Source organism: Dasypus novemcinctus, chromosome 16, assembly GCF_030445035.2.
Source record: "Dasypus novemcinctus isolate mDasNov1 chromosome 16, mDasNov1.1.hap2, whole genome shotgun sequence".
Lineage (NCBI taxonomy): Eukaryota > Metazoa > Chordata > Mammalia > Cingulata > Dasypodidae > Dasypus > Dasypus novemcinctus.
In genome coordinates, this window is record NC_080688.1 from 84251981 (window position 1) to 84263508 (window position 11528).

The 11528-nt window shown below is 40.4% G+C and overlaps 1 protein-coding gene across 1 annotated transcript; it reads right to left on the reverse strand.

Annotated features, from left to right (window-relative positions):
• Positions 1-1566: 1566 nt before the first annotated feature.
• On the reverse strand, positions 1567-11279 carry DSEL (dermatan sulfate epimerase like). The gene is made up of 2 exons (XM_058277877.2): positions 11115-11279; positions 1567-10288 (listed from the first exon to the last, which is right to left on the reverse strand). The coding sequence occupies exon 2, from the start codon at positions 9394-9396 to the stop codon at positions 5758-5760; it is 3639 nt and encodes a 1212-aa protein (XP_058133860.1). The 5' UTR covers positions 9397-10288; positions 11115-11279; the 3' UTR covers positions 1567-5757.
• Between the last annotated feature and the right edge of the window lie 249 nt (positions 11280-11528).

An 11528-nucleotide genomic window follows, 5' to 3' on the forward strand; every position in this document is an offset into this window, starting at 1 on the left:
CTATTTTTCCTAAAAAGAATTCTATTTGAATACATGTGGTTGACTTATTTACAGAATTAGCAGGCACCTTTAGTTCTGCTTTCTGTAGGCTCTTCGTGCTATTTTTGAAAAGCAGAAAATGACCATGTTTCCTCACAGTCCCTGCTGGACTATAAATTCCTTGAAGGTAGGGTCCATGTGTGTGCGTTTTATTCATGAGTGCATCCCAAAATTGAGATCTGTACTAGTACTGTGATCTGGAGTTACCTGGTGGTGGAAAGATGTTTTGGCTTTAGCCAGCTGGATCCTGGATCACATACATTGACCTATTCCTCATATTGCTATTGTTAGCAATAATCTGCATGCACACCCATCAAATCACACTCAAGCATCCTTCTCTCTTCAGGGGATGCCTGCATATTCCCTTATCGATGAGTTTAATAAATGTGTCAAAGTAGTTGAGTGAGTGGGAATGGGAAGAGCGCAAATGTTTGAGCTTTTATTTGCACCCTGAATCTCTTTTGAACGTCTACTTATTGACAGGATGTACTATGACGATAACCCTATTTAGAACAATTATACAGTCAAAACATAATTAAGAAAAACTAGATGATGTCTATCAAAATTTACCCAAATAATATTTAACTAGATAACCCACTCCCTTTCCTCACAATCACTCTATTTTGGAAATAAATAACTAAACCATTTCTACTACAGAACGGATGTTTTCACTTCTTTCCTTTGGGTGTATATGCCCCTACTCTCTTTCTCTTTTTGATGAGTTTCTACTAGTCTTGAAATCTCTAGAGAGACTGCCAGTTTATCATAGGACTGGATCATGGTCAACTGATTTTTGTGTTCTTCCCTTGTTCTAGTCAGTCTGTACAGTACATACTCAAGAACTGTGCTGAATGATAGGGTGGATGGATAAATTACAAATATACTCAAAATTCTTTAAGAACATATTCCTTACATATACATAAGAATACATATACATGCATATACATATGTACATAGGAATACATATATTCCATGTATATAGATACATACATGTATGAGGGGGGGAGTGATGTTGTGAAGACTTTGGTGAGATATATATAAACTTTAAGTGCAGTTTATTATATCTGCTAAGTGATTAATTCTTGCTAGACTCTTCTCTTTAAAAATTGTTCTAACCCCTACACCACCTATATTGTGTCTCAAGAACCTGTAAGAAGTTTCTTTTTTCCTAGCGATATCCAGCCTGCATGACTTTACCAGTGGCAAGAGGGAAGATGCAGAGCCCCATATAGAATATGGGGACATCCATGACATTTATAACGTCAGAGTGATGCACTGAGAAGACTAAAATGGACTGAATCCAGGTCAGAGACAGGACTTGGCAGAGAGATGGGGAAGCTGAGACCAGACTCCTTCATCAACAGGGAGTGCAAGGTTAGTGACTGAAATTGTCAGACAGGGTGTCAGTATTCAGCTTGTCCTGCATTTCCCAACTTCTGCCTTCTCAGAGCTATACAAACGTGTAACACCATCACTCAAAGACCTAAGGAACAGGTGTGTGAAAAAATCATCCCAAACATAACCAAGTTGCTTTTAGCTTCTTTTTATTTACTTACCATTTTAAGTAATAGAGGAGTCTGGCTACATGTACAGAGCCAATAAAGTTGTTTATGATCTCTGCTCTGTGTTCCTTTGCTGCATAACTGGATAAAGTGTAAAGAAACAAAACTAAACAAAAAGACCTATGCTTTGGGTCTGAATCTATCTTTGTAAGGAGAACCAATTTCATATATATGTATTTGTTACTGGGACTAAATACATTAGCCAGCTCTCTACAATTACTTAAAGAATGTTAGAATCTATTGTTTGAATTTCCTATCATCCTTTGTACAAAAATCCAAACATTTATGTCTTAATAAATCATTTGGGAATTTTTCCTGCCCAAATTAACTGAAATAATGCTACTTGTCACTTACTAAAAGAAAATTTCCTCAGCAGCTATTTTTAGACATATTAACTTATATAGCATACATAATTTGGTCAATATTTAAATAAGCAGTAAATGTTGCATGTATTACATTTCTTGATATATCTTAGAATCCTAAGTGTCCTTATTTCTTAACTGTTGCTGCAACATATTGCCTTTTATTTATATTTTCTCCTAAATTTAGACAGTGAATATTTTCTAGTTATGATCAGAATCAAGTCAAATATAGCAATCTTAAAATTATAATTAAATGTTTACTAACTTACTCATAAACGAATGTGATGTATTTTCTATGAAGAATGGTTGAGCTTTGACAATGTATCCAAATCGCTAGGGAATGACGATGCCAATCAATCATCATCCCAGGGTCCACAGAATGGAGGAACAAAATATGGATTAGAGTGGACTTAGTGATATTCTACTATAAAACTGTTGTGACTAGTAATAGAAGAAATTGTAGCATTTAGGTGGAGAAAGTGGCCACAGTAGTTGCTGAGGACAGGGAGAAGGAAGAAGAGACGTGCTGTGGGGGCATTTGGGGGACTTAAGAGTTGTCCTAAATGATATCGCAGGGTCAGATGCTGTACTTTATATATCCTGTCATGACCCACTGAATGTACTGGGGGAGAGTGTGAACTACAGGGTAAACTATTATCCATGTGATGCAGCAGTGCCCCAAAATGTGTTCACTGAGTGTGAGGAGTTTGCCACAATGATGGAGGAGGTGGTTGGTGTGGGAGGAGTGGGGTGGGGGTGGGGGTATACGGAAACCTCATATTTTTTTTTAATGTAACAGTTTTTTGTGATGTATCTTCAAAAAAAATACAATTTACAAAAATGATGGGGTGGGGGGACAGGATGGGTTATATGGGAACCTCTTATGTTCTTCATGTTTTATAATGTAATGTTCTTTGTGATCTATTAACTAATTTAAAAAGTGTAGAAAGTAAGTGGCAGAGGAAGGGTGGCATTTCTACAAAAGGTGAGTTTTTAAGATATGCTGGTGTTGGTGGTAGTGTGGGGGATAAATTCCTCTTTGAATGTATTTGCAGAGTGTGTTATGGCAGTTCCTTTGCCATTCCTGGGAACCCTATCCAATTCCTCAATTTTGTCTAAAAAGAAAGTCAATCAAGCATTTAAAATTTTGCAGTCCAATCCTATCATATACATTCTCATGTTATCTAACTGTAGAGTGTTAAAAAATGTGACTGTTTAAGTTTTCATAAATTAAAGCCTATTCATCTATTTAGCTTCCTTCTTAATAGATTTTATAAGAAATCTCTAACTTTTTATCTTCACTGGAGTTTTCATTTCAGCAAAGTCAATTCTTAATATGGCTCTTCTAGTTAACCCTAAGTGAGTGTATTTGCATTCATTGAAAGTTTTGATAACTAGATGCTACTTTAGTCAGTAAAATTAACCTTCTTTCAAAATTTCAAGAATTGCTATTATTTTAACAAAAGGTTTTTACCGCAATTGGACATAAGTTTGGGAAAGCTAAAGAAATGTATTGGTCTTACAGACCGGAAATGTCAGATATCTGTGACAATCCCTCCTTTATTTTCAAGATGTTGAAAGAACAAAAGTATAGAGGCTACTAGAATTTTCCTACGGTTAACACCCTGAAAGTCCAGGACTTTGGATGATCTGAGTCAATGGACAAAGAGGGGAGAGTGGGCACATCTGAAATTTTCCCTTGTAGCAAGAGTAATGTGGGTATGAAAACAGGGAAACTGCACTACTACGTGGGATTTAAAGTTAGGATACACTCTGGACATGACTTTGGTAGGCATGCACCTTTCTGTGTCTACCATGTTTTACTTGTCTTATACATTCTCAGAATTATTCTCCATTCCACCCACACTCATTTCTTCTCCCCTATCCCCTCACATACCCAACCTGGCTCTCTTCTATCGACAGCTGATGTTCCTGTAGAACACTATAACAAATGCAGTGGTAGTAGCTTCTGCTTTCTCCTTTGTTGCCTGCACACATGTAATTCTTACCTTTGTAAGACCTAAGACTGCTGCCAACTCTGAGAGTGTCTTTATTTATTCAGATTCAAGATCATACATCCTGGGAATTGAAAGCAAACACTGAGACTCGGCAGATAATAGAAACAGTGTTTTCATCCATGTAGCAATTGTATATGCTTGTTGATAACCTTGAGATAGAACAAAGTCTTAAGAATAATAGCATAGATTCAGGTCTTCAGTGCCTTCTCAACCTATATAATTAAAATATGATTTTCATTCATTTTGACATTACAGACTGAAAGTGGTGAGAGCTAAAGGGAGTAGATGGTGTGAGGGGAGTTCCAGGCATATTATAAGGGAAGAAAAATGACAGCATAGTCAGGTTTAGCTGGAATGTAACATATCCACAGCTTTATCACTCTGGAGGCACAGTTTGACATAATAACAAACTACTGAGAAAGAACCACTTTTATCTAGGTCAGAATGACAGACTCCCCAAGTGTTAGAGCTTGGGGAACTACAGTATGAAACATCAGGAAGGAGACTGCAATCTGTACAGCAATTTTCATCAAGTCTTGACACTACCTAATAGTTTTCAACTAATACATTGGAATTAGTCCACTGGCTCATAATGGCATACATAGCATTCTGATTTCAGAGCCTACCCAAATAAAATGAACCACACTTTATGACAACTACATTTATAATAAGATGCAGATGGTAAAAGAAACAGATGCCTCTGACATCATCTCCCTTTTGCCTTCAACTTTTGCAGACACTGGCAGTCTGTAAACTCATTCAAAAGGATGTAAGATAAGTCAGGCAGTTTTCCAACTCTGTTTTCAGTCTAAAAAAATACTGCCAGCAGTGGCCTGCTTTCTTTGAGCCATACAGTGATGAGTCCACAAAAAGAAATTTAAATCTAAATCTATGACAGGTCTTAATGGAAAATTAGTAATCAGGAAGAAAAATCCCCACAAATATATTGGGAGTTTAGCAATTAGTAACTGCTGATTGTTTTGCTTGACAGTGACAGTGGGAGTGTTGTGATGACAAACATCTGTGGCTCCAGGGAAGCAAAGCAAGTAGACTTTTAAACAGACAAGTACAATTCTAAAAGAAAAAAAAAAACTACCAGCCCTTGATACCCAAACTGTTCAAAGCCTTACTTATTATTTCTAAGTAAAAAACTTTAAGGAGGCTTTTCAGGTCAATTTTTCTGATTTCAAAAAACACAATCTTTCTGTATTTCCAACTGTATTTCCCAAAAGAATCTGTAACGTTGACAGAAGCTTTCACCATTTCCCCAGTGATATCACCACACATTATACACAGTAAAAGGATTTTTGTGAGTGCAAGATAAATGTGTTACAAGACCTTGAAAAAAAAGTTAAGACTCTTTTGTAGTTCATCCTGAAAGCAAGAGATACTTGGGTAAAGCAACAATTGCATGGCCTTTAGCAGTATGTGAGATCCCAAGATAGATTAGCACAGTTACAGATGACGGAGAGACACACAAGCCTTTAAAATCTTCCCAACTCCCCTGACCCCATGATATAACTTCATCTACACCTTTGTAGCAGAAACATTTAGCAGAAAAAGTTTCAGAACAAAAAGGTAAGGAAAGTGTTGATGCAAAAATGAATCCTGCTAAGCCAAACAGGGAGCCTATTTTTAAAAACAATCTCTTTGTGCAAGTAACACACTGCACACACACACACGCACACATTGTACAAGAATAAACACACTCTTCTAATTCGTATCCACAAATTAGGCTGGAAAGCATTAGTGCAAATTTCTGCTGACCTGCAGCATTTAGTCCATAAACTTTGGATATCCTAGACGATCCATAAGTGTCCAACAGATGCTTTCAATCAGTTTAATTTCATCCCTAGGCAAATTTTGTTTCCAAACATTAATATTGGTTGGAGATATTTCCCCTTCATAGGGAAGGTAAAAAAGGTTTGTGGAAGTAGCAAACAATATTTGGTTTAAACTAGCAGGAGACAAAGGAATTCCAAGAAAGGCAAAAATCCTTTCAGTGGTTTTCTGAGGAAAATGCACAATATCTTCAAACCTGACCAGCTGGTAGCTGGTAGGCAGCAAATCTGTATTTATTCTCAAGGCTGCTGCTGTGTTCGCCAGCCACAAATGAGACAACAGTGAGACTGCGTTTGATTGTGATTCTGATAATTCTTTCCTCAGTGATTCATACTCAAAAGCATAGCCTGAATTTAAGTTACATTTGCCTTTTCCTTCCTCTATTTTAAACAATTTCCCTAAGTGCCCTGGCACATTCTTCAAGGAGTAAAGACTTGGTTTACTACTGTACAGCATCGAATAAATCCATGCCCGAGGGTCCCTTACTACATACAATGCCCTCATTGAAGCACCTAAAACTTCTTGAAAAAAATGAAGCTTCAGTGTCCAGCTCCCACTGCTTAAACTGAGCACAGGCCGTGCGCTTGGGTAATAGACCAAGTGTCTCCTCAGAGCCCTAACGTACTCAGCATCTCTATCAAAGGCGCCTTTCGTTCTACTTCTTTGTTCTGGCAAGGACTCTCTCCTTCTTAACTTCCTTTTTTTGTCCTTATTTGCTGTAAAATATTGGGCCAGTTTACCCCTACTGGGTTCATGTAGATGGATGTTTTGCAAATGCAGTTTTGTGTCATGGACTAAGGACTGTAACCAGCCTTGGAGTAAACGAAAATGCCCACTGCGTATATCTGACACCTTCCATTCACAGGCATCTACAAACGAGTTGATTTCAAATTCAGTTTCAGGGATTCCAATGTAAGCTGTGGGAACCCTGATGTAGAGAAAATCACTACTGTTGAAAAAGAGTTGTTTGAGAATTTCGGCTCCTGAACCAGGAAGTGAGGTAATAACAACATCGGGAAGATCAACGTGGTGCCCCAAGGAAGACAAAGCTTTCTTGCTTGCCTTGGCCTCTTTCAGTGTCCATTTTGCACAGATGGGTTGAGTGCAAGTGCTCCACACATCCAGCAGCTCAATAAACCACAGGGCAATAACAAGGATTAATATCCATCGCATCAACTTTCTAAAAGAAAGATAAAAATGCCACTGAAAAGCTAAAATCACCAAACTAATGCACAAAATTAACCCAACTGCTACATTAAATTTAAATCCAAAGGGGAAAATAACTATATCACGTCTTAGAGGGTTTACTATTGCTTGAGTGCCCAAGCCAAATCGAGTTACTTGGCTTTGATCAGCCAAACTGGCATAGCCACCAAATCCCAGGTAGTTGAACCTTGTCTTCAGATTATGATAGTCAGTTACAATGGAAACAACATATTCAGTATTATTGACACTGAGAGAAATCTGAAGTCCAGACTTGGAATTATCAATAAATCTGCAGCTGGAGACATTGACATATGGCCCATAAAAGACATATGCAATTCTTGTAATTGTGGATTCCATCTGAAATGTAACATTAACAAATTGAGTCCACCGTTTCTTAAATTCAGCAGCTTGCTCTGCTTCCTGGATACTAGCCATGGGACTATTGCCACGATGATCAAACCAGAACATTTTGTAGTGAGCATCCCATACATCCATCATGGCACCATTATATCTGTTCATAAACTTATATGGGATGTATTTAAAATCAATATCCAGATTATGAAAGAAGGCACTGACAGAATTTATTGGGGAATCTTCTTGCCTCTCAATGTGATCAACAACGAGCAAAGTTTGGGAATTTAAGAGAAGCAAAGATCGATACACACTTTTCAGTTTCAGTGCTGAAGAATAAGCCGGTACTGCTTCCCCACTCACAAACATCATGTCCCCATGTTGAGAGGCAGTGATGATTTCCCCAGCTGCATCACCAACCTCCTCACCAGTCCACTTGAGCCACTGTGCACATTCTCCCAGCTGGCCTTCCCAGGGCTTATTACACTGGCTTGAGGGTGACGGAGCAAACACTAACACATTGTTAAGGTGGCTCAACTTGGGTCCATAGAGAGCTTCAGAAACAAATACTTGCCCATTGGGGGCAAAAGTAAATGAGTTCTGATCTGGATGTTCATGGCCTGGGTTAAAGCTTCTCCATCCATCAATCCAGGAGTATGGTTGAAAGTGAACTATGTCATACACAGCTCGGCCCCCTAGCTTCCCAGATTTAAAAGACACAAAGGTATTGGTCTGTGTGTTGGGCAACCCAGCCCCATAAGTGACAACACCCCAATTAGGGAATGTGTGCATTTTTGCTGTGCCATATTCAGCAGGAGGCTGGGGGGTGAGATGGGGATCATACCAGATGTATTCAGTGTGAAGTGTACTCCACCTCTGGGCAGTAGAGGGAACCATAGGTCCATCCTTAGGTCGGTGCTTTCGAATTTGCTGGGCTAACCAATTTCCAGCTCCACTCTTTAAGATGAACTTATCCAAAAAAACAAGTTGGCTCTCTGGACCATAAAACCAATTATAATTGGAATCTGCTATACCCACTGTTCTTTGGAAGCCTGGTAAAAGAGTGGCATAATAGAACCAGAAGTGTGTTTTTAACCAGTTATTATCCAAGTTGTTGATATTAAAATGACGCTGGGCCAAGAAAACATACTGTGTGACTGACTTTGCTGTATAGCTACCATAGGCCACACCTTCGTCCAAAGAACCATCGACAATATGATTCAATAGAAACATCGTCTTTTCCATCACATCTACCACAACCTGTTTCCATATATTTGCTTTAGACTCTTTATCTAGCCCAGTCACCAGGGCCCCAGTGAGTAATGCTATCATATTAGTAGCCTGGTGGTTGTGGAGAAGTTGTTTGCCCCATGAACGGACCTTGGAATACTCATACATTTCCTCAGTAATAACCCATATTTTTTCCAGGTATTTTTGTCTTCTATGATTATCTAATAAATTATATAAAAAGTCAAAGGCAGTGGCAAAACCTGTTAAGGAATGGCCAATTGGAACCTCGTCCCCTGGAGCATTCTCAACTAGCCAGTCTTTGTAGCCAACCATCCGGTCCATATATTCAAGGACAAATTCAAAGGCAACTTTGTCTTCTGGGCATAACAAACAGTACAATGCTAAAGGAGGCAGATTGTTACCATAAATTTCATTCCACTTAGAAGCAAAATCAGCATGCTTGGGTGGAGGTAGGTAGTATGTTGGGTTGGACAGCATAACTGTCACTGCACTTCTGATAGCTCTAAAAAGATGCAAATGGCTTGTGCGAGACTTCTGTCTCATTGCTGGGATTTCTCCAGCATCAAAATATAAACTTGGACGAAGCACAGTTCTCTTCAGCTTTTGGTTGAGTCTGAAATCTTGCACTTTCTGTGTCTTAAACTGGTCTATATCATCTGTGAAAACTGCCCATTCAGAGTAATTGCTCACAGATTCCTCAAAAGTAGAGAAATCAAACATCACTAATGCTAAAAATAGGAAATGTCCTGTAAACATTAACGCCATGATCCATCAGGGAGTTCTTTCCTTAAGCATACATGTCAAATACAGTGTTCAATGCATTTCCCATATGGTGATTACAAAATACACATTTAAGGCCTTGATAAAACAAACACAGTAAATCACATATACTGTGAAATCCAGCTGACATTCGGCTCACTCAAATCAAGTGCAGGTGCCAAAAAGAGAAAACTTACATTGTATATCTGTGTCCCTGTCACGGTTTTAATTCCAATAAAACTTCAAGGAATGTTAAAATCACTAATTTTTCCAAAATACACAGAGAATATATATAGATAGTCAGACATAATATAGATTCAATATTTCCTTCCTTTACATACATATTTTATCTAAAATGAAGAGTAGAATCATGTGTTGTAAAAAAGGAAGGAAAAAAAGCACTAAAAAAATCCACATTAAGAGTCATTCCTAAATTGAGAACCATCACTGGTGATGAATTCGCCAAACAAAAGTATGATGTATTTGTGTGTTTCTCCAAAGAAGTTGTTGAAGTACTAGAATTCTTGGAGTAGACTCAGTTGCTATTCCTCTCAACATTTTACATATCTTGCTTTGAGAACTTTTTCTTCTTCCATTTTTGGGAGAAAAACATCCTCAATACGTGTTCAAAGTCCTACTTGGTTTACAAAACACAAAAATTCCTGCTCTCATTTCAAATCTGTCTTTTTCTGGCTTACTCATCAGGCTATTACAACCCATGGAGGCATTTTCATGTTGTCTTTTACCATCTTCATCTGTACTACTGTAAAAAACTAATCTCTTCAGCCACCTAGATATTTCTCCTCTTCCCATCATGAAGTAACCATCGACTGGGAAGTAAAGCTCCCGTTTCACCAACTGACGTCTCTTTTCTGTTCCTTTTTCATGACACTCCTTTCTGGGGGAAAACAAAACAAAGAAATTCTCTGAGGTTACAGATATGCTAGGTGTAGATATAAACTGGGAACTTCAATATTCTAGGATCACGATAGAAATTTCCGAATCACAATAAAATGTTATTAAATACAATCTAGGTTAGTTAAAGTGATGCTCCTTTTCGTTCTCACTACACTTTTCCCATGCACGTATTAGGATTTCCGTGAATGTCATCAGGTGACAAGTAGAAGATATAACTTTCCCGACAGTATCAAAGGCTGGCCTGCATTTATTATTTAAAAATGATTTGATTCAAATGCAGTTACACAAAGATGAGTCCTGCTATTACTCTGGTTATTTCCCTTACAAACGACTCAGAATAAAAACAGGAAAGTGGAGAGGATTTAAAAATATATATATTTACGGTTGAAGGTTTGGCTTTCACGGGATCAAAAGGTGTCCTTGTCACGGGCGATAGTGAGACGAGGCATTTTTCTCAAAAGAGGAATCACGACCAGGCGTGGGAGACAGAGGAAACGCAGTCCCGCTCCCACCTCACCTGTAGCCTCACGGCGCAGCCTTACCAGGCGCCACCAGAGGGCGCGCACACCAAGACTGAGGGCGCAGCTGCTGCCTGCGCCCGTCTGGGGGCTGAAGAATCTAACCAAGTTTCGGTCTTGAGCAAGTCTCCTCACTGCGCGGAACGTGAACGCAGGAGTTTCCAGACCCGCCCCGCCTGTTGCATTTTTTCTCCATTTCCCACGAACATGCCTCCACCATCCTCCGCTCCCCCGCCCCTGACCCGTGGCTGCGGTCTGGGGAGCCCCCGTCTCGCCGAGTCCGCTTACCTGAAGCAGGTCCCGACGGGGGTCTCACCGCCGCGCCGGGCCCCCACAGAGGGGGAAGCGGAGAGTTCGAGAAAACTCTTCTGCCAAGCGAGCGGGGCCGGCGCGGGGCCCGCAGGGCTGCCCCCCGGCACTGCACGGCACGGCGCCCCCCGGCGCTCCAACCGGCTGCGGCCCCGCGCCCCGTCCCCTCAGCAGCGCTCTGTCCCCGCGCTGCCCGGACACGCCGCACCGCCTTCGGGGGGCGCCGGACGGCTCCTCGGGAGCAGCCCCGGATCGCGGGAGGCAGATGCGCGAGCGGCAGGCGCGCGTCCCGCCGAGCGCCGGGGTCTCCAGGCCGCGATGCCGCCGCGGTCGCCGCTTCTCGATGCGCAGCTCCGGCCGCGCGGCCCGAGGGAGAACGAGAGACTGCGACGC

Excerpts from the sequence above, each read along its gene's own strand:
- DSEL (XM_058277877.2), bottom strand. The coding sequence starts at position 9,396 with ATGGCGTTAATGTTTACAGGACATTTCCTATTTTTAGCATTAGTGATG.